This window comes from Hyaena hyaena, unplaced genomic scaffold, assembly GCF_003009895.1.
Source record: "Hyaena hyaena isolate Hyena2069 unplaced genomic scaffold, ASM300989v1 scaffold_464, whole genome shotgun sequence".
In the NCBI taxonomy this organism is placed as follows: Eukaryota; Metazoa; Chordata; class Mammalia; order Carnivora; family Hyaenidae; genus Hyaena; species Hyaena hyaena.
Window position 1 is genome coordinate 100,744 of NW_024081096.1, and position 24,742 is coordinate 125,485.

The window sequence follows — 24,742 nt, forward strand, 5'->3', positions numbered from 1 at the left end:
ATATACATATGAAGTATATATTTTGAAGTGGTCCCATTGAATCTAAAACTAAGTTGGGAACTTTATTAATAGCCCTAATTATAAAAGCAACAAGTAAAGCAAACAATTATTGGACAAATTAAAAATGACCAGTCATTGCCTGTCAAAGTATGAAAGGTAATGGGATGAGCACACATCTCTGCCAAGTACTGAACAATATACTATACCCTATCTCACCTGAGTTTTCTATCTAATGAGACAATTCTACAGAATGTTTGTACCAAGAAAGAGAGAGAGAGAGAGAGAGGAAGGAAGGAAGGAAGGAAGGAAGGAAGGAAGGAAGGAAGGAAGGAAGGAACCATCTCTGCTGTAAATTTTTAACTTAGTTTCATAAAAAAAAGTCCTGAATACTCCAAAATTCTCCTTTAAAATGTCATTTGTGTCATAAATACTGTTTTTCTGCATATTTCCATTGTTTCCCCAAATTTGATTTTCTGATAGAAAATAAACCTATGAAAATTAGGGGACTGTTTCATCATTTAAGAGCCATAATACTGTGTAAACCTTTTAAAATTTTTATTAAAGTATAATATACATCCAGAAAAGTGTACATAAGTGTCAGCTCCATGAATTTTCACAAAATGAACACATTTGTGTAACCAGGATCAAGATACAGAATATTACTTGCACCCAGAAGTCCCTCAGTCACCAATTACCCTAACTCCCGAGGCAACCACTCTCCCGACTTCTAACAGCACGCATTTGCCTATTTTTGTGTTTTATATAAATAGAATCATATGATAATGTATTCTTCTCTGTATGGCTTCTTTTGTTCAATATTATGTTTGTGAGACTAACCCACATTGCTGTGTTGTAGCTCATTCATTCTCATTACTGTATAGTACTTCCTTGTCTGAGTATGCCACAAGTTATCCACTCTACTCTATGTAGGCATTTAAACACTTTCTAATTTTGAGCTAATATGAATAGTATTTCTATGGACATTCTCATATGCATCTTTCTGTACACACATATGTTGAAATATATATATATGCACACACACAAATATGACCTATATATGTATCTATGAAAAAATATATGTAATATTTGCATATCAAAATATACCTATATATTAAATATATTTTAATTAATAAATCTTGATTATAAATCTTTAATGTAACTTTTGGTCAGTAATTTTGGAGAACTATATCAGGGCATGGTACACTATTAAGAATTAGGCAGAATTTCTTAAATAGGAATTTTTTTCTAATTCTGAAAGCTCTAAAGACCTGTGTAGCATATGTGTGAATTTTGTTCATTGTAATTCTTCTTTGGCTTTCAAACAAATCTGTTATCTGCCTCTGTGATGGATAATCCCCAAATCAACTCATACATTTACTAAATGCCTATAGAAAACACAAATCCAGGATACCCATGACTTTGAATGGCACACATTCTGTTTAAGAATACAAACATATACAATCAAGTTAGCCTACAAGCCAGGGCCATCTTATACTCTGGCTTTTTGTTGAAGTTCTTGAGACCACCAAACCCACACACACACGAAAAGCATTTTAAAAGTGAAACACCTATTAACATTTTCTTAAAAAATAGAAACACTGTCATTTCTTTTTCTCCCAAAGGAGTATCTACTACTAAAACAAAATTAGTCAAATTAATTTCAAGAGATAGAGACAAAATTAGATTTCAGCATGTTCCATTACTGCTATAATAAATGATTATTTATTTTATTTTTTAAGTATTTTTTAATTTTTTTTAACATTTCTTTATTTTTGAGACAGAGAGAGACAGAGCACGAGCTGGAAAGGGGCAGAGAGAGGGAGACACAGAATCTGAAATAAGCTTCAGGCTCTGAGCTAGCTGTCAGCACAGAGCCTGATGTGGGGCTCGAACCCACGAACCGTGAGATCATGACCTGAGCCAAAGTCAGACACTTAACCGACTGAGCCACCCAGGCACCCCAGTGACAGCTCAGAGCATGGAGCCTGTTTCAGATTCTGTGTCTCCCTCTCTCTCTGCCCCTCCCCTGCTCACTTTTTGTCTCTGTCTCTCAAAATAAAATAAAGACATTAAAAAGAATTTTTTTTTAATTGTTCAGAGGTGATTGGTTGGCTCAGTCAGTTAAATGTCCAACTTTTGATCTCAGCTCAGGTCATGATCTTACTGTTCGTGGGTTCGAGCCCCGCATCAGGCTCTGTGCTGATAGCATGGAGCCTGCGTGGGATTCTCTCTCCCTATTTGCTCCTCTCACTCTCTCTCACCCTCTCACTCTCTGTCTCTCAAAATAAATAAGCTTAAATAAAATAAAATATCCAAACATACTATGAAGCACATATTAAAAAACAATGATAGCAGATAGTAAATGTTATGAGAGTTTAAGTTAAATTAATGAAATTTTCCACACACTCTCTCTGAGGTAATTTTTGTTAAATGACATATCTTGGGTGTGCCAATTATTAGGTAAAGCCTGTAGGTTTAGTTATAACTGGTAACTACTATTAAAATAAGATTGGTAAGGGAGGGTTGCTATAGAAATTTACCAAGTTGTAGCTTATGAAATCAGAATAAAATCCCTCATAATATCATACACAATTTGCACTGCAGCATCCCTAAAAGGAATTTTATTCATCAAAAACACTCACTCAATTTCAAATGCAACTTACAATGGTCTTACAATGCAAATAATCCATACTCCCAGAAGATATTCAGAAGTGTGTGAAATGTGTGTGAGCACTGGGTTTTGCAATCTTATGAATATCCATTTAAACTTACGAGATTTGTTGAAACTTTTCCTCCTTTTTGTGCCAAGGAAACAGCTTCAGAGTAGTATTTTCATTGGTGTTATTGAGTGACCTTAAAATTGCCCCCAGCTCCTGGGCTACCGTAAAGTGGGGGAAGTAAATCTGGACATAGTATACACTAACAGGGACATTCTAGAGCCTCATCTGCAAGCGCTGAGTGCTTGCCACTTCTCTTTTCTCCTGATTCTCCAGCCCAGAGGTGGATCTACAACCCGTGGGCCAGATCCAACCCAGTGCCTATTTTTGTAAATGAACTTTTATTGAAACACAGCCATACCCATTACTTAAGTAAATCATTTTGACAGACACTAAAATATTTGCTATCTGGACATCTACAAAAAAAGTGTATCAACCCCTGTGGCATCTCACTAACTACCCTGTTCCTGCCTCTCATCCCTGCCACTCATTCGTCTCCATTTTGTTCCAATGTAGGTCAAAGCTCAAAATCTGAACTTCAGAAATATTAATATGTCTTCATAACCTTTGATATTTTTAAGTGGCTTATGTCTCCAACTCCCAAAAAAGTAAATGGGCATAATCCCAAGAAATCAAATTAAAAAAAAAATTGTTTGTGACTGATCTTGAATAAATCACTTGATCTCTCAAGTCATTTGTTTTTATGAAATAAATAATGAGGGGCCTCAATCTCATGGAATCCCATTAGGCACAAAGACACATGGTAGGCTTGCTCCTGAAGTGACTACTAACATCAATTAGAAGAATACCCAGGGTGCCTGGGTGGCTTAGTTGGCTGAGTGTCTGACTCTTGATTTCAGCTCAGGTCATGATCCCAGAGTCTTGGGATAGATAGCCCTGTGGTGGGCTCCATACTGAGCACAGAACTTCCTTAAGATTCTCTCTCTCTCTCTCTCTCTCTTTACACCACTTCCCGGCTCACACTTTCTCTGTCTAAAATAAAAATAAATAAATAAAGCATTAAAAGAAGAACAGGCAAGGGCTGTTATTGTCTCTCTGTCTCCCCCATTTAGTTACCGCACATCAGAACTATGGCCTCACTGAGGGTCTTGGTGACCAAGTATCCATGAAACCATTTGGGTAAATCATGCATTTCTCATCAAAACTGAAGAAGTTTTAAATTCTTTGTCATGATCTTAGAGATGTTTGTTATATTGTCTTTCAAACTATTAAGAGCAGCACTAAACCAAGTGACCAGATCTTTGGGCAACCATTCATGTTTCAGTTAGGAAAAAGAAATAAAGACCTTTGCATTTATTTTAGGGAAATTCCATGCAGAAAAAAAAGAGGTACTCCCTAAGGATTTTAAAGTCAAAAACTTTACATAACTTGAAATTATTTGATCAGAAAATCACTATATATTTTTGAAATGCCAATTAAATTATATGGTCATAATTTAAAATAAATGAATGTTTTTATCTCTGTTCTATAAAATTCAAGGAATTTTTCTTTGATAATGGACCGAAGGGCCATGTCATAGACAAAGGGGAAAGTGGTGAAAGGATAAGAAATATTCTGTGTTCCTTTTTTATAATGCGTGTGTGTGTGTGTGTACGTGTAATTTTGTGGTACAGACATTCTCTGTATATATAGTTCTTTCTTAATTGTTGGGGGGAAAGAAGAAGGTGCTACAGGGGACGGAGGAAAGAAGACAGAGGTAAGTGTTAGATCCATCTCTGGGACTCAAGTCTTAGATACTATGTAGTTCATCAGGTACACAGAAGACAGTTTATATATATTTAGGAGGGGACGGAGAGATAGAAGGAGGGAGGGAGAGAAGCAGGGAGCATAGACTCTCAGAATGTGAGCAGACAACATCTTTAGTTCTGACTGTGAACCAAAACACTGAGCTATTTACATTCTTACGGAGATACTAATTGAAACTGGTCTTGTGTTCAGGTTGATATAATAAAAGTAGCCTCTCAGCTGATAGACCAGAGTCTGTCTCTATTGGAACTCTAACTCTCATGAAATGATAAACATTTAAGTTTGTGGAAATGGTCCAGAAGAGAAAGCCTGTACAGAGTTGAAGACATCTAATAAAATGTTATTTCTAAGCCAGGAATTTTGGGTAAATGAATGAGTGGAAAAAAGCAAGTGCCTTATGGCTTAATATTTATCATTCAATTCCTTTTTAGGTTCCCTGATCCTTATTGCATCCTGTCATTCTGTTCAAACTATCTCTTCTCTGCTAAAGACATCCATGATCCGTGACTAATGGTTAATTTGGAAAATTTCATGTTGTGTGTATTTTACCACAATTAAGAACAATTTGGGAGGGTCACCTGGGTGGCTCAATTCGATAAGCATGCGAATGTTGACTTCAGCGCAAGTCATGATTTCAGTTTGTGAGTTCAAGCCCCACATCAGGCTCTGTGCTGACAGCATGGAGGCTGCTTGGGATTCTCTCTCTCCCTCTCTCTCTGCCCCTCCCCTGCTTGTGCTTTCTCCCTCAAAATAAATGAAGTTTAAAAAAGAGTAACTTTTTAAAAACTATGAACTTAAATGAAAATGTAAAAGTATGAAATTTTAGGGACAAAAAGGAAGAAAATCTTTGGGATCTAGGACTTGGCAAAGCATTCTTAGACTTGATACCAAAAGCACAACCTATAAAAGAGAAAATTGATAAATAGAACCTCATCAAAACTTAAAACTGTTACTCTACAAAGGACCGTCTTAAGAAGATGAAAAGAAACCTACAGACTAGGAGAAAATACTTACAATCGCCAAGTCCAATAAAGGCTAATATCTAGAATATATAGATAACGTTCAAAACTCAACAACAACAAAAATAATCCAAATAGAATATGGGGAAAAGATACAAACAGGAATTTTACTGACGAGGATATACAAATGACCCAATAAGCATATGAAAAGATGTTCAATGTCATCAGCCATTAGGGCAATGCAAAATGGAAACCACAGTGAGATTATCACTACACACCTATCAGAATGACTAAAATAAACATACATTGCTGATGAAAATGAAAAATTGTAGAACCACTCTAGCAAAGAGTTCAGCTGTTTATTATAAAAGTAAACACGCAATTACTGTCAGACCCAGCAGTTGCACTCTTGGGCATTTGTTCCAAAGAATGAAATTATGTTCATGCAAAAACCTGTTCATGCATGTTCATAGTTGTTTATTTGTAATAGCCAGAATCCAGAAACAATTCAGATGTTCTACAGTGGGTGAGTGGTTAAACAAACTATGGCACATCTATTTCATGCAAGTAAACTCAAGATTAAAAAAGAACCAGCTATTGATATATGTAAAAATTTGGATGAACAGTTTTGGATGCTGAGTGAAAAAAGCCAATCTCAAATGAGTATATATTATGTGATTTCTTTTCTAAAACATAGAAAAGTCATTAAAATGAGAGTTATACAGGTTGAGGACAGATAAATGGTTATCAGGGATTAGGAATGGGGAAGGGAGGGGAGGCGAGTGTGGCTCTAAGAGGACACCATAAAGGATCCTTGTGGCCAAGGACCTGTTCTGTATCTTGACTGGTGATGGATACACAAACCTACACATGTCACAAAATTACACAGAACTAAATACAAATGAGTAACATGCGGGATATGAATAATGTTGCTGGATCATATTAATATAAAAATGATTATATCTGTTTACAGTCCCATCAGCATTATATGACAGTTCCAATTCCTCCACATGCTCACCAACACTTAGTATTTTCAGTCTTTTTCATCATAGCCATTCTAATGATGCATAGTGATCTCTCATTGTGGTTTTAATTTCTGTTTCCCTAATAAACTAATGATGTTCAGTATTTTTCATCATATTCTTAGCTATTTTTATATCTACTTTGGTGAAATGTCTATTTAAATCTCTTACACTTTTTAATTGTTATTTGTCTTTATATTTTTTTAATTGTAGGAGTTTTTTAAATATATTCTAGACAGAAGTCCTTCATCAGATGGATGATTTGCAAATATTTTTCTCACTCTGTGGTTATCTTTTCATTCTTTTAGTGGTGTCTTTTGAGGAGCAAAATTTTTTTAATTTTGACTTTTCTTTTATGGATCATGTTTCTGGTGTCAAATCTATGAAATCTTTGCCTAAGCCAGGATCATCAAAAAAATTCTCTAGTGTTTTCCTTTAACAGTTTTATAGTTTTAGCTCTTGACATTTAGATCTTTGATCACAGTTTTTGTGTAGAATATGAGACAAGCATTTAAGTTCATTTTTTGCATAGGCACATCCAACTGTTCCAACACCATTTTTAAACACCCTCTAGTCATTGAATTGCTTGGCATCTTTGTCAAAATTCAATTGATGATCAATGTAAGAGTTTATTTCTGGACTTTCTTTTCTGTTCCAGTGTCTTTGTCTGTTGTTATGCCAGTATCATCCTGTCTTGATTACTATAGTTTATAGTAAGTTTTTAAACAGATATTACAAGTCCTACTTTGTTCTTTCATTTCAACATTGTTTTACTTACTCTAGGTTCTTTAAATTTATATACAAATTTTAAGAGAAACTTACTCATTTCCTTCCATTTAGATAGGGATTATATTGATCTTTTAGTTGAATTTGGAGAACATTGCCATCTTAACAATATTGATTCTTCCAATCCGTAAACATGTATTTCGATCTTGATTTCTCCAGTAGCTTTCAGTACGTATTATAAACTTCTTTTGTAACATTTATTCCTTTACACTATTTTGAATGAAGTTCTCTCTCTTTTTTTTAAAATAGTTTATTGTCAAGTTGGTTTCCATATAACACCCAATGCTCATCCCCACAAGTGCCCTCCTCCATGCCCATCCCCCTCCTCACCCCCCACCCCAACTGCCCTCAGTTTGTTTTCGGGATTCAAGAGTCTCTCATGGTTTGCCTCTCTCCCTCTCCCCAACTATTTTCCCCCTTCTTCTCCCCCACGGTCCTCCGTTAAGTTCCTCCTAATCCTCCTATACGAGCAACCATATGAAATTGTCTCTTAATTTCGTTTTTGGATTTTTGGATTTTTAGCTGGAATATTGAAATGTAACTGGTGTTTGTATATTGCTCTTGTATCCTATGGCCCCGCTGAACCCCTTACCATTAATCTTGCAGCAACAATTTTTTGTTGCTAGTGTGTGATGGTAAAAAATACAGTGACTATTAAAACAGTATGGTGCCACTGTCTCTATTTGTGTTAAGGTAACCAGCAGCTTTACCCACCATTGCTTTTGTACCAACAAGGTGAAAGGCAGTAATCTGCTAGTGTTAGCTTGATCTTACAGACCCTACGAAAGGCTCTTAGGGATCCCCAGGAGTCCCAGACAACACTTAAGAGAACCATTGATATAGATGATCTCTAAGTACCTGTCCTAAGTCTAAAATGATAGAACTTTTAAAATCTAAGATATAATGTTGTTTACCAAACTTGTCTTGATAACATTTGATTAAATAGAACTACCCTACAACCCAGCAATTGTACTATTAGGTACTTATCCAAAAGATACAGGAGTGCTGATTCAAAGTGGCACATGCACCCCAATGTTTATAGCAGCACTATTGACAATAGCCAAAGTACGGAAAGAGCCCAAATGTCCATCAACTGATGATTGAATAAAGAAGATGTGATACACGCACACACACACATACATACACATACACATAATGGATACTACTCAGTGATCAAAAATAATAAAATCTTGCCATTTGCAACATGGATGGAACTTAGCTTATTATGCTAAGTGAAATAAGTTAGTCAGAGAAAAGCAAATATAGGATTTCACTCATATGTGAAATTTAACAAACAAAGGAGATGAGTATAGGGGAAGGGAAGCAACAATAAGATTAAAACAGAGACGGAGGCAAACCGTAAGAGACTCTTAAATACAGAAAACAAACTGAGGGTTGTTGGGTGGGAAGATGGGCTAAACGGGTGATGGGCATTAAGGAGGGCACTTGTTGGGATGAGCACTGGGTGTTATATGTAAGTGATGAATCACTAAATTCTGTTTCTGAAATCATTATTACACTATATGTTAACTAACTTGGATTTAAACTTAAAAAAACATAAGAGAAAATTTTAAAAATAACATTTGATTAAATGGGTGGTTTCCATGACAGTTAATACTCCTTAGAGAAGTACAAGTGTCTCTAAGTTATCAAGTCTAGAAAAGGAATCTTGACATCACTGTAGGCTAATTACATTAGACTCCAAATTTATGTTTTCTGTTCTGGGTAGCACTAAAAATAAACAAAATGCTTCCACTAGAGATATAGCACATATCAAATATCAAGATTAGAAGCAAAACTAGCTTATAATCTATTGGTCTTGATTAGCACAACCTAACATTGTATTGTTTGCAACTAACCATAAGACAAAATAATATCAAGCTCATTTTCAAAACTTTTTTAAAAGCCTTAATTATACACTACTATTTATAACAGACCCTTGACTGGAAGCTTAAAATAGCTACTTGCCTACTATTTTTACCTGCATTTTATATATAGTCAGGATTATATTTAAAATAGGATGCTTATAGCTCACTTACAAGTTTACTGTATATTTTAGTTTTTCCCTAGAGAGTAATAAAATATTGTTGATTCATTCAAGGTAAATAAGTAGTCTCAGTGCTTCCATCTATGGGATTCCATAGGTTTTGAAATCCTTAATCCTTTTGGGTAGAAAAAAAGCAAAAAGAACTGAAACAGTCACTGACAGGAAAAATAAAAGAGAATTTGGGGGGAAAAAAAGTTATGTAAAATGAAGGGAAAGATTAAGGTAGGATTAGGGATAAATGGAGTTGATAGTAGTTCCAGAGAAACCAGTTATAGCTGGAGTTCCAATGCAGAAAAAAAAACCACACAATTTCTGAGCTGGCGGGGAATTTAGAGATAAGAAATGTTGCTCCAGAGATAGATTATTCAGCAGAGGAGGGGAGCAAGGCCCAGAGATTTCTGACAGGGCTGGAGCTGGAAGTTCCATTCCTCTTTAGGATGTTCCCTTCTGCTCTCTTCCCGTTAAGTATAACTTTTCTTTTAATACTCCCTATGCCACAGGTAGCACTTCCCAGAAGACAGCCAGGCTTCTAAAACTTTAATGACAAGTTATTCAAATGCTATGTCATTCTTATGTGAAGTATCATTACATGATTGGTAATTCGGACATCTGAGGTATGTCTTCCTCTTTTACTTTATGTGTCAGATGCTGGAAATCTTGAAGTTTTATTGTCTAATGAATTTCTGTTATTAAATATTTAAAATCACCTGAACCTTTTGGACTGTAACATGTCAGCTTCAGTATCACCTGTATTCTTCCCCCAAGAGAGACGTAGAGTACCATTTCTTCATGCTGCATACCATATCATGGTTGGGTCATTATTTCTGTCTACACACAGGATAATTTCTTATGACTGCATGTCATACTTCACAATGAAGAACGAACTCCAGTTCTTAAGGTTTTGTACATGAAATCGTTAAATAAGCTGCGTGCTTTCAAATACGCTATTGGTTTTCCCTTTTTCCTACTTACCACCAATTCTTGATAAGTCTTTTGGAGCTACTCCCTAAATCTGTCTGTGGAGATCTCTACCACTTTGTTTTGTTTTGCTTTGTTCTGCTTTGTTTTGCCTGCAGGTTTCTTTTAAACGAGTACCAGCATGTACTTCCATAGAGACTGCTGATTAAAAGAAACAATAAAATGTTTTTACTAGGTTTTGCGCCTTGTTGTGTGTCCAGGTCAGAGCATTTATAGACTATAATTAACTCTGCTTGCACTTTGTTACAAGAAAATGTAAGTCCACTGATGACACGTATGTGACATCTTTTCTCCGGTCAGGAAAAGCTAGGGATCATTTTTTCCAGTATAAATCTCCTCTCTGTTATGAATTAAATCTTAAAGTATTGGCACGTATATTTGGCACTAACCTGTGTAATTTTGATATTGAGTCCTTCTAATGTTCCTGCTTTAAAGAATTTTAATTATTCTCCATCTAATTATCCTTTGGTTTTTACCCATGCAAAATAAGTAGAAGTCTCAAGGCCCCTGCTTGTAGACTGGTATCCTCACAGCAGAGTTATTCAAAAGACACATTTCTTTTCATTCCCAGCCTCCAGGTTACTGAGACTGTTGAGGATAATAAGTCCATGTCTTGGGGGAACCACCTTTCTCCTAAGAAAACTTCATGATTTTGGAACCCTGGTTTCAAAAAGTATTTTTCCTCTCCCCCCTCCCTCCTCCACCTGGTTGTTGTTAACAGCCATGTATTTCAGATTCTGAAAAACTACGACCTTGGCAAAAACAGAAACACTGAATATTCAACAGTGTAAGATACGGACAGCGAGGAGTAGCAATAATCCCATGTTTCCCACAGAAGTGCAGAATAGCAGGAACAGTCTCTCACAGGAACTAACACTTAGGATCTGTGATGGGCCAGGCCCTGTTCTAAGTGCTTTGTGGAATTAATTTATTTCATCCCCACATCCATTCTATGGCATAGATTTTCTTTTTATATCCAGTCTTCTCTGAGGCCACAGTTAACTTGTCTAAGTTTGCCAGGGGACATCTCGGGTTCCTGAGCCTGTTTTCTCTGCCATGGTGTCATACCACCGTCTCCTTCTGTTGAGCTCCCACAGAATGTCACTTACAGCTTCTTTAGGAACTGTTATGCCTGTTCATCTTCTAGGTAGTAATTTCCTTGAGAATGAGGTCTTTTGAGCTTGTGTCGTCTTCCAACACTCTGCAGCTGGTGATCTGGATGATTCTCCTTCACACTCTCATGGAAAAACAGGACACAACGTAGAGACTGATAATGATAGGCTGTGCAAATAGCCCACATTTCCAGATGCTTACTTCTGCTAACCCCTCTGTATGGATTGTCTCTTCTGTTGCCCACAGTCATCCCCTGAGGTAGCTGCTATTACTGTCTTCATTGTCTAGAGGAAAGGAACTGAAAAGCAGTGAAGTTAATCAACATGTCAACATCACACAGGAACACAGCAGAGCCTTAAGTCCAAGGAGAGCTTCAGGGCCCATGCTCTTAACTGCTGTGCCAAGCCACTTACTTTAATTAGAAATAGTGCTTCTCTATCTCCCTAGGTCACTGAGGGCACCCAGTGCCAGAATTGAGAACATTTATGAAGTTGCTGCTCTGCTCTATATTTGTCATACACTTCAAATTTGGGGCTGGTCACGAGGCAAGAGGAGCCTGTCAAAGGAAAATGTGTATGGATAGAGCAGAAGCCATGGATTTTACTTCATTTATCTATATGAAAGCTCCACCTCAACACTGAAGCAATTAAAAACATAAAGGAAAAGCAAACTCCGTGTTCGGTCACACACAGTGATTTATTTTATTGCATCCGATTTGAGATTTGCAACAGTCAGAGAGTATGTTTTCATTAAAGGCCTGTCCTGGGCATCATAGGCATTATAATTAACTCAGTCTGTGCTATTGGAAGATATTCTTGTTTACTACAGATTCAACTATTCAACTTCTACATCCCAGCATCTCCCCCAGCAAGAAAGAAAATCTTAGGACCCCACTTTTTGAACACTGGTACCTGGCCTTCATGTTCAGTTCCAAGTGCCACTGCAATAATTCATGTTGAAGAGAAGAAAACATTTGAGAATATAGATTGTGTTCATAAATCCCTCATTCCTGTCTAGAATGGGTGGAGTGGTGTGAAGGGAGGAAGAGAATCCCTCAGCCACCCCAGATGGGCTGGAAGGAAAATTAGCACATAGAACAATGTGACACTGGTTTTATTTATCCCCTTATTAAGATGCCATGACAATAACAAAAGTAATATCCAAGTAATAGCATTAAATGGCAGGAGATAACATCTGGAATAGAGAGGGGGTAAATTCATTTCTATTATCCTTGTTTTCATTAGGTTGTGCATAAATGGTACATTTCCACTTATGATTACAAATTATAGCAGTTCAAAGTAACTAATGTTTGTGTGGTGCAGATATAGTTTGCAGAATTTTTTCATACGTATTGTTCTGATTGAGCCTCCGAGATGGTCATCATACCACTGTTGGAGTAATGAGAACCACCCCATTTAACAAATACAGAAATGAGGCTGACAGGGCTTAACTCAAGGTCACACAGTAACAGGTAGATCTCGGACTTGAATCTAAGTCTTATGAGTTCACATCCTAAGTTGAATTTAGGGGAAAAAACAGCCTTATTCTGTAGCACCAAGCTGATGAGGCCTGAAATATGAGGGTACAACATCAGGGTCTTGCATAAATAACAGTCAAGCCACCTGCTACCGAACTGTACTTTTATGTACTGATACCTTTAGGGACTACTGGGGGAATGGGTAGTGGGATGCTTCCCCTAAACTACTATGATTTTTTAATTTCATATGTCTATATGATATGCTATTTCTGCTCTTCCCCATCTGGCTGTTAGCTGTCATTTTTTGTTGATCACGGTGCTTCTAGAGCAGTGGTTCTCCAAGTGTGGTTGATGGAACAGCACTATCAGCATCACCTGGAAACTCATGAGAAATGCAAATACTATATGTATCAACTATACTTCAGTAAAAGAAATATAAATGAAATGCAAATTCTCAGGCCTCACCTCAGACCTACTGAATCAGAAATTCTGGGAATGGAGCCCACCAGTTTGGTTTAATGAGCCCTCCAGGTGATTCTGATGCTTTGAAGACTTGAGAACCACTACCCTGAGCAATGATTCTCAAACTTCGCTGTACATTGGAATCACCTGGGAGCTTTAAAAACTACTGAGGCATATTTGTAGCAACATGGATGGAACTTGAGGGTGTTATGCTGAGCACAATACGTCAGGCAGAGAAGGACAGATAACCATATGTTTGCACGTATAGGTGGATTAGGAGGAACTTAACAAAGGACCATGGGGGAGAAGAAGGGGAAAAATAGTTGGGGAGAAGGAGGGAGGCAAACCATGAGAGACTCTTGAATGCTGAGAGCAAACTGAAGGCTGATGGGGGTGGGGGAGAGGGGAAGGGGGGGTGATGGGCATGGAGGAGGGCACTTGTTGGGATGAGCACTGGGTGTTATATGGAATCCAACTTGACAATAAAGTAAGGGAAAAAATAAAATAAAATAAATAAAATAAATATATAATATAATATAATATAATATAATATAATATAATATAATATAAAATAAAAACTACTGAGGCTTGGGTCCCAACCCCAAAGATTCTGCTTTATTGGTCTATAATATGGTTTTCAACCTCTGCACTATAGGCATTTTGTGCTGGATAACTATTCACTGGGGAGACCTATTCTCTGCCAGCTAGATGTTAGTAGCCTCCATCCTCCAACCTGATTGTAATTACCAAAATGTCTCCAGACATTGCCAAATGTGCTCTGGGGGACCACACTGCCCCAAGATGAGAAGTACTGGTCTAGGGGCATGGCCCAGGTACTGGGATTCTTAAAAGCTCCCTAAATCATTCTAATGTACAGGCAAGACTGAGAACTATTACTCTGGAGAGTTCCCAGTAGTGAGGAGCCCTGGATGTGCAGTGGACTAAGGAACAAAAAAGACTAAACTTTATAGCACTGAATACAAAGAAAGAATAAATCAACCTTCAGTGAAGACTCCAGCAGTTTGCCCGTAAGTAAAGTACACGAGCTTTAGGGCATAAATTTCACGTCAACCAATGGGCTTCTTACATTTTTGCTTACTTTCTGGTTGTTATGTTCCAGAAAACTGGCATACACAGTTACGTTGCACATAACTAAAACATCCCAACCAAGTAGACATTGCTTTGTACTAAATAGAGTGGTGGACAGAGATCCTGCTTTTGGATCTAGTCATTCTAAAAGCAGAGTGCTTATGAGCATACCTTGTGGGACAAGTCCTTAGGTAAATATGGTTTTGATAGGTTAAAAAAATGCAGCCTGTCAATTTTATATTGATTTTGACATAATCCAAATCAACCACACACGTACATACATACATATACATTCTTAGTCAATGTATACACTCATTTCTGCCATTTAGAGGTACTTTAGTTTTCAGATGATGATCAGGGACTTTAACAACATATATTTCAACTGTAGAAAAATCCCCTGGGCTCGAATCAAGGAAAGTATCCTTCAGTAAAATCCACACTCAGCAGGTTGCCCTCTGCTCCTTCAGCGATTGTTCTCTGGTAGCCCTCTCTATCCTCCAGAGAATACAATTAGGCCACGGGATGCACATCATGTTCAAGTGTCTGCTCTGTGGCTCTTAGGCTGGATAGTCTCACCACAGCCCAGACTGAGAGGTCTCCAAGCACAGAGTTTCTGGGAGCTCCTGTTTAACCTGAAGTCTTAAATAGAACAGTATTCTCCCACTTCCTCAAATAACCCATTGACAGGTGTGTGGTTTGTTTCAATGTGAAGAATGAAATACTACTCTGGGGTACTGATAGGCAACTTTTAAATAGAAAGTAAATTTCAAGATGGATGTGTTTTCAGGGCAAAATTGGTACTAATTTCAAAATATGAAAATATTGGCCTCAATTAATGAGTTGGGATTATTAATTCATTCAATACCTACTATGTGCTAGGACCTGTGTGATGTCCTTGAAATTATAATAATAGCATAGGCCTTTGTATGGCAAAAATAAGCTATGACTGCCACAAGGTGCCGGGTTAACCCTTTGAACCAATCCAACTTGTCTTTTGCCAGACTAGTTTGGTTTTTCTTTTATTGAAGTGATAGTAGCTTGTTAACATTAACGAAACCAACTAGTTCTTTTGCTGTGGTCTAGATTTATCTTATACAGTTGCCTATCTTTTCCTATCTTAGTCTAAATTCTTTCATGGATGTGCTTTAAAAATCCAAACCTTGGGGCACCTGGGTGGCTCAGTCGATTAAGCGTCCAACTTCGGCTCAGGTCATGATCTCATGGTTCGTGGGCTCGAGCCCCACGTCAGGCTCTGTGCTGACAGCTAGCTCAGAGCCCGGAGCCTGCTTCTGATTCTGTGTCTCCCTCTCTGACCCTCGCCTGCTCACACTGTCTCTCTCTCTCTCTCAGAAATAAATAAAACGTTAAAAAAAAATTAAAAATCCAAACCTTTTAATTAGACAATAGAACTGCTTACCAAAAATGTACTCTAGGCAAAAAATATCATAAAAGACTTGTTAAAAGGTATTATTTCCATATGTTCCCAGTTTTTTAAGGGCATATGCTTTTAGGTACATAGGAAGTTTTCTGGAAGAAAACACACTTAACAATCAACAATGGTTGCCTTTGGGCAGGGATTTTAGGGGACTTGACTTTAAGGGAGACTTGCTTTTCATTACATGTTTTTATACAGCTTCTTTTTTACTATTTTAAATCTTGTGTTTTTAATTTTCAACGCTAGTAAATAACAGAAAGGATGCATTCCCAGTAGTCTTTCAGAAGTTCCAAAATATCTCTTCTAAATAAGAGAAAAATAGGTGAGTTACACTCTATGCCTTTTTGATTCCCTCTTTCTTTTGAATATGCTTTATTGCTAAAACAGAGCAAGCTGAGACTTGGAATGTAAAATTACTCCCACATTGGTTCCATGAAGAAAGAGATTAACAAACAAGACCTATTTGAGATTGGGTAGTTAATGGGGGCCTCTTTGAGGAAGCCATCTTTAATCAGAAAAGGAAGAAGTTGCCACAGGCAGTGGCCTAATTTCCCCTGGCTACATTAGGACAGTTACTTTCCATACATTCTTTCAGAATGAAGTGGATACAGGTTATAGAAGTCTCCTGTGATTGTCCGGAAATTTCCTCTAATGATTTCCTCTAAAAATTTCCCTGTGTCTTTAATTCCCAAGAAGAATCAATGCTCACTCCTGGAGAAAAGAAAAATAACAACATATATAATAAAACATCTCCTTATGTCAAAGAAAGACAATTCTATGATTTTTTGGTACCCACCAATTCTATTATATCTTTCCCTTCAGTCCTTCCTCTATATCTAACCCCATCTGGCAAGCATGAAAAATGAAAAAACAAGGGCCTGAAACAATACATGCTCAGTTGTGTTTTTTTCTGTATCATTTTTCTTAGCACTGGTCATTTATTCCCTCACAGGACCTCAGAGTTTCCCTTGTGTTAAGCAAGAAACATCCCTTTCTCTGATTATTGGATGTGTGAATTGGGGAATCTATCCATGTGGATTTCAGGATCCTCTATTTCTGAAATGAACCACCATAAGAGCTAAATTATTCCAAATCATATCCTATAACAATCTCTACACATTTTATTTACATTTCTGTAATACTTCAGTGGAGAATTATACTTGTGGGACAAAATAATAAACTCTCTATAAAAAGTAGTTTTCAGGTTTTCTTTTCTTTATAGGGTCATCTCAGAAATAGTGTTTTGGGGACACTTGGGTGGCTCAGTCGGTTAAGCATCCAACTTCAGCTCAGGTCATGATCTCACAGTTCATGAGTTCCAGCCCCACGTCAGGCTCTGTGCTGACAGCTCAGAGCCTGGAGTCTGCTTCGGATTCTGTGTCTCCCTCTCTCTCTCTGTTCCTTCCCTACTCTCACTCGGTCTTTCTCTCTCAAAAATAAATAAAGTTTAAAAATTTTAAAAATGTGTTTTGTATCTTGCATCAAGCATTAACAACCAGCAATCAGCAATGGTATAATATTTGTAGCTTCATGAAAACAGTCAGTTTAGGACAGTGTTTCTGTGAAGAGACCACCAATTGTCCTTGGACAAAAGTTTATGTGGAAATTCTGAGAAGACACCCACCAACGCTGATCAGAATTAAGGAAAAAGAGATGAGAGGCAGAATTGGATTGAGGACTAGGTCCATTTGGCAAACCATTCAAAAGAAAAGGAAATGTGTTTTAAGTGTTTAAGAGAGAACTTCTGGAATAAGTCATACTAGGTATATAAAAATGGGATTTTAGGGGTGCTGGGTGGTTCAGTCAGTTGAGTGTCCATCTGTTGATTTCAACTCAGGTCATGATCCCAGGGTCATGAAATCAAGCCCTGTGTCTGGCTCTGCGCTGAGTGTGGATTCTCCCTCTCCTTCTGCCTCTTCCCCCCAACTCACGCATATCTGCATGCACACTCTCTCTAAAGAAGAAGAAGAAGATTTTAGAGAGCCCTGTATTACTAAATTCTCAAAATGAGTATCATGTTAATGATCACATTGATCATGAAATTAAGCCTTATATAATCTTCTAGAAATGACAGAACAGAAATTCAAAGCTCAACTCAGAGTTCCTAAGGCAATAGGTACTTTGCAAAAAAAAGAGGAAAAAGTCTAATTAGTCAACTTAGTAGGATAGCGTTTCCTAATAAGTGGAGTAGGTTTCAATTCTGAGTTACTAAGCAAAAAATTAGAAGGGAAATCAATACCATTTTTACTATTGAAAAGACGTCAAGTATTCAGCAAGGACTTCCCTTTTAGGTAGCTGTGCTATTATTAAAGCCCAGGCTCCTGGCATAATACCTAATTAGATAAATATCAGCATTTCACGGGGAATTTTATGTTCTTTTTTTTTTTTTTAACAAATAGTTTATTGTCAAGTTGGTTTCCATATAACACCCAGTGCTCATCCCCACAAGTGTCCTCCTCCCTGCCCATCTCCACCCCCCCACACACCCATCAGTCCTCAGTTTGTTCTCAGCATTCAAGAGTCTCTCATGGTTTGCCTCTCTCCCTCTCCCCCACTTTTCCTCCCTTCTTCTCCCCCTTGTTCCTCCGTCAAGTTCCTCCTAATCCTCCTATACGTGCAAACATATGATATTTATCCTTCTCTGCCTGACTTATTGCGCTCAGCATAACACCCTCAAGGTCCATCCATGTTGCTACACATGGCCAGATTTCATTGTTTCTCATTGCCATGTAGTATTCCATAGTATAGATAAACCACATCTTCTTGATCCATTCATCAGTTGATGGACACTTAGGCTCTTTCCATAATTTAACTATTGTAGAGAGTGCTGCTATGAACATTGGGGTACATGTGCACCTATGCATCAGCACTCCTGTATCCCTTGGGTAAATTCCTAGCAGTGCTACTGCTGGGTCATAGGGGAGTTCTATTGTTAACTTTTTGAGGAACCTCTACACTGTTTTCCAGAGGGGCTGCACCAGATTACATTCCCACCAACAGTGTAGAAGGGTGGGGAATTTTATGTTCTTGCTACTTACCACAGCCACTAGAGGGTATTCATCCTTTCCTTCCAACAAACGTTTTAAACTGTCAACATGAAAGAATAGATTTTCCTTCAAATGCTACAAACAGATCTCAGTAACCGCCTTTCTCTGTATGACAAAGGGAAGTTTAAGCCTACATAAAGAAAAGCCACTGGTGACACACCTAGTGAAGCAGAATCAGCCCTGTAAGCACAGAGGAGTAGCTAATTTCAAAATGGCTTTAGGGTGTTAACCAGCTGAAAAGTCTGTGCCTCCCCAAACCACTTCCTTCTCCCAAGACTCTTCATAACCTCGCATTCAGAGCCTTTGCTGCTTGTCAAGAGATAACATGATCATCCAGCCCTGCTATGTGAAATCTAGCTTTACTCACGGTTTAATAAAAATAGGTAAGAGAGGACTGCCTCTCACTCAAGCTGTCACCCAAACCCTAACCTTTTGCTACTCTTTGAAATGTAGGTGGTATGACTGCTTCACATAAGATCAAAGGTTCATCTCCTATTATTATATATATCATCCTCAACATTTTTCCAGATAAAAAAATGCTAAGGCTTTAAAATATTTTTTTAATGATAATAATACTCTATTGCTGTCATGCTAACTAGAAAGCATAATGAATAATGAAACTGAGAAGTTTGGAAGATCATTAGATATGTAAGTGTCCATGCCAGCTCTGTCATTTCTTACCGTGGTGTCTCCTTTTTTCAGCTGCTGGCTGGGCGTTGGCCTTTTGAAAACAATGACTTTGGAGTATTTCTTTGCAAGCTGTTCCCCTTTTTGCAGAAGTCCTCGGTGGGGATCACCGTCCTCAATCTCTGCGCTCTCAGTGTTGACAGGTAATGTGGTTTTTCCCCTCTACTCGTGTTAGATTTAGGAAAACATTTTCTCAAAAAGAAGAGAAGACAAGGAGCCTTGAGAGTTGGTGGCCAGGACGGTTGTTAATTAAAATATCAACAATCTTGCCCTATTGCTGAGAATTGCCTTACACATTTGCTGGTTGTTAGCCATCTTTAGCCCAGGCAATTTCTATCTAGAGCATTTTGCCAGTTACAGCCATTTGGCACCCTATGGCAACAAAGGAAAATGAACATATTAGATGGAAGGAACTTTGGAAAAGGAGATTTTAGGACATCCAAATCCTATATTTTCAATGTTGGATTTCTCATTAGAAAAAAGAAGATACCATTCAATTATACGTATAATGCTCGATTACTTGAGCTGAGTGGTGAGTACATAATATTGTTACATTCTTCTTTTATGCTTCTTTGAATGCCTGAAATGTTTCATAATTTTTAAAAAGATAAAAAGAGGGCAACAACAGAAGCACCCCTTGATCAGATTCTGAAAAACCCATCAAGTATATCTAAGTCTTTCTGGAATTCTCCTCAAACATGGATGTCAAGACTTCTCTAAAGGAGTCCTCCTAGATGGTATTTTCTTTACCTTCTAATTTTCATAGCAGGATCTATAAAGAATGAAGTTAGGAACTTTATAACACATTCTATGGAGTCCTTTTATGTTGAATATTATCCTATGCACATGTTCTTTAATGCCTTATATAATTGACTTACTACAATTTAGAAGAGGTTTCTTATTTTTTCTGTCTCACATTCTGGCAACCATTCTATCAGAGCACCTGAGTCCCATCATTATAGACATAAAAGGCTCACTTTCTTAAAGAACATTTAAGTTTTTACAGATATTGTGTTGTCATTTGCAATTAATTTGGGGGACCAAATTGTTATTGATAAAACATAAAAATACTTATTCCATTAGGAGTTGAAAATTATAATGGTATCCTTATTATAAATTTAAGCCTGTAATAACTGTGAAACACAAACCAAAATGCTTGGTAGTGTTATTAAAAGTAAATGTATTGCAGGGCACCTGCGTGGCTCAATCAGTTAATCGTCTGACTTCTGCTCAGGTCATGATATCATGGTTTGTGGGTTCAAGCCTCGCATGGGGCTCTGTGCTGACAGCTCAGAGCCTGGAACCTGCTTCGGATTCTGTGTCTCCCACTTCTTCTCTGCCCCTCCCTGCTCATGCTCTGTCTCTCTAAAATAAAAAACATTAACATTTTAAAAATAAATAAATAAATAAAAATGTATTGCACAAAAATGTAATGCTGAAATTAAAACAAAAAATGTTCCTTCAGTAGTTTAAAATGTAGTGATGGGTTTGACAAAAATGCTGCCACAGCGATGGTAAACACAAAGATCAGAGATCATTTCTCCCTTAGTAGTAGGATTCTCAGTAATTCCCAGGAAAACCTGAGGTCTCTGTGGTTTTCTTCCGCATCATATCAGACATTAAGGGCTGCAGTATTAAAACATTTACATGGTGCAGGTGCCCACTGTATCACTTCCACTGCACTGAATAATAGACTGTGTTACTATGGCCATCTCCTGAAAAGTTGAGTAAGCATTTATAATCTAGATTTTATTCACTAATGAATTCTCACTCTGCTGTTCCTCCCCTTGCATTCCAATAGCATTGTTTTCTCTTGTATCCAAAGTGTTGTGGTATCTAAAAATTAAAGCATATAAATTGTATCTGTGACATGACAAATACATGTAAAATTTTTCTTATATTTGTCAAGTTGTATATTTAGAGATATAGCTATATATTCTTATTAAAATATCCAATTAAATTTTTAGTTATTACTCTAAAATCCACATGGGGAAAAGACCTAAGAAAATAATCGAGATAGTTTTAAAAAGAATTATGTTTCCTACATACATATTCTTCCTATATAATAGTGTTAAATGTTATGAAGTTACAGTGTTTAACAGTGTGGCACATGCGTATAAATATACTGAGAAATAAATGGGAAAGCCAGAAACAGGTGTTACAGCGTATGAGAACATAATATAGGCCGAAATCACTTTTGTAATGGGGAAAGGAAAGATCATCAATAAACACTGCTATTAAGCCATCTGAGAGAAAAAGCATGTTAAAGTCTTATCTTGTATGGTATATCAATAATAGTACTTATAATAATTACCACTTGTATTATTAGTATGTATTGGGCCCTGCTAAAAATACAGAAATTAATTTACTTAATCCTTACACCACCACCTTGTGATAGTACTGTAATTATCCTCATTTTATAGGTGAGGAGTCTGAGGTTGAAAGAGGTTAATAATGAAGTCCACTTGGCTGCCAAACGTTGGAGCCAGTAATCAAAAAGAAGTGGTCTGCTTTTTTACCACTATGCTTAAGCATGTAAAAACTCAAGCCATAGAGAAGAAAATAGACTAATATATTTTTGATCACTGGAAAAAGAGGGCTTTGGGAACTTAAAAAGGATGGTAGAAATTCTGAATATAATTATAAAAGGATTGCAGGACATAAAATTTTAAAATATTAAGATCAAACATTCATAAATTTAAAAAACAAATACAGCAATAAGCTGGGGGGAATATTTGCAGCAAATACTTGCAGCAAAAGCTACAACATGTTAATATTCTTGGTAATTAAAGAGTCCATACAGATAGTAATTAAAATTATAAGACTTCCATATAAAAAGAGCACAAATATAAAAATGTCAACGAAGAAACTTAAATGACTTTTTAACATGTGAATAATATTCATGTAATCAAAGAAATTCTAGTTAAGAACATGTTTCTTGATATCTGGGGGGAGCAGAGATTTAAACAGCCCTTCAGTGGGGCACCTGGGTGGCTTAGTTGGTTGGGTGTCTGACATGGACCCAGGTAATGATCTCACGGTTTGTGAGTTTGAGCCCCACATCAGGTTCTGTGCTGACAACTCAGAGCCTGGAGCCTGCTTTGAACTCTGTGTGTCCCTCTCTCTCTCTGCCCCAACCCTGCTCATGCTCTGTCTTTCTCTCTCTCAAAAGTAAATAAACATTTAAAAAGTAAAATAAGGGGCGCCTGGGTGACTTAGTCAGTTAAGCGTCCGACTTTCGCTTAGGTCATGATCTCGGGGTTCGTGGGTTCGAGCCCCGTGTCGAGCTCTGTGCTGACTGCCAGCTCAGAGCCTGGAGCCTGTTTCAGAGTCTGTGACTCCCTCTGTCTCTGATCCTCCCCTGCTCACGCTGTCTCTCTCTCTCTCTCTCTCCTAGAAATAACTAAAACATAAAAAAAAATTTTAAAGTAAAATAAAATAAACAGCCCTTCAGGAAGGTAAAATCCTATATACGCTTTTGCCTTCTGACCTGGTAATTACAAATTTTAGGGTTGATTCTAAGGAAACAATCCAATCTTTGAACAGAGAATTCATGCACAAACATGTTCTTTACAATATTATTTACAGCAAAATACAGGAATCTTATTGCCCCATATTAGGCCAATGGAAAGGAGGTTAAATATAATTGACATGTATAGGTATAGGAATGTAAAATTCTTCAAACGAAACATGATAAATATTATTAGTAGTTATATTTAGGGATGGGGGACAGGTTTTTGTAATGTTCTTCTATGAGTAGGAAAAAAATATTAAAGTTTATTTACTCTTATTAACTATTACCCATTTTCTTTATTTATTCTATGCCATTTTATACATTTTCTTTTTTCTCATTTATGCAGCCCATTCCTATGACCAGTGTTTTATATCAGGACTAATGTTCTATGGGCAGGCAGCTCTAAAATACAAGAATATATAGGCACATAAACATGAACACAGAAGCTTGTGTACATGGAGAAACACATGTATATGCCCAGCTCAGAGTTTCTTCCATCCCTATTGTTGCCTTTACAAAAATACCATCATATTTAGGAAAATAACATTTTATATCTAAATTAAACTTTGTTTCAAAGGCATTAGAAACCAGATGATAATGAATGTTAGGAAAGAGGAATTCAGCATCCTAAAAGAAAACTACCCCTCTGAGGGAACATCTAACCAAAAGCCAAAGCTAGGTAAGATTAGCATCTTACAAAAGAGAATGAGAAATAAAATGAAGACAAGGAGAATTCTTGTTTTCTGTAAATAATAAAATTTTCTAAGATATCTAAATATACTCCCCTAAGAAGCATTGATAAAAAGAGAAGCCAAAAGAGAGGAAAGGATAATCATCAGGGAGGGGGAAATCAAAACCACTATGAGCTATCACCTCACACCCATCAGAATAGCTAGTATCAAAAAGACAAGAAACAATAAGTGTTGGTGAGGCTGCAGAGAAAAAGGAATGCTTGTGCACTGTTGGTGGAAATGTAAATTGGTGTAGCCACTTTGGAAAACAAAATGGAAATGCCTTTGAGCATTACAGATAGAGAGAGCAGATTGCTGGTTGCCAATGGGCAGTGGGGGTGAGGGTGAAATGGGTGCAGAGGGCAAAAGTTATTTCATAACTTCCAGTTATAAAATAAATAAGTCATGTAATACAGCATGATGACTGTGGTTAATACTATGATCCATATTTGAACACTGCTAAGGGAGCAAATCTCAAAAGTCCTCATCGTACACACACACAATCCTGTAACTATGTGTGGTGATAGATGTTAATTAGACTTACCATGGTGATCATTTCACAATGTATATGGATATTGAATCATTATGTTGTATACCTGAAACTAATATAATGTTTTATGTCAATTATACCTCCATAAAAATAAATAGATAAATGTTTTAAAAAGAATTTAGTAAGCAATGTAAACAGTTGTCATCCTTGTGATTTATTTCCTTTTTACAAAATTTAGAGTGTATTTTGTGAATAGTGTTATGTGGCATGGTTATTGTGGTCCCTTTTATATTTTATATGTCTGTGTCATACATTTTTGGTTGATGAAACTATTTTTTATTTTTTTACAAATAGTTTATTGTCAAATTAGTTTCCACATAACACTCAGTGCTCATCCCCATAAGTGTCCTCCTCTATGCCC

General features: G+C 37.0%; 1 protein-coding gene and 1 long non-coding RNA gene across 2 annotated transcripts in view; one reads left to right on the top strand and one right to left on the bottom strand.

The window, feature by feature from the left end:
* EDNRA (endothelin receptor type A) overlaps window positions 1-24,742 on the top strand; it is a 59,470-nt gene that overhangs the window by 14,997 nt on the left and 19,731 nt on the right. Inside the window, exon 3 of the mRNA XM_039253771.1 lies at window positions 19,602-19,729. Within this exon, the coding sequence (XP_039109702.1) occupies window positions 19,602-19,729 (128 nt within the window). The remainder of the gene's footprint in view (window positions 1-19,601; window positions 19,730-24,742) is intronic.
* LOC120246308 lies at window positions 16,247-20,917 on the bottom strand. Its single transcript, XR_005532011.1, has 3 exons — window positions 20,891-20,917; window positions 19,581-19,748; window positions 16,247-16,563 (listed from the first exon to the last, which is right to left on the bottom strand). It is a non-coding gene; the product is annotated as an uncharacterized LOC120246308 (long non-coding RNA).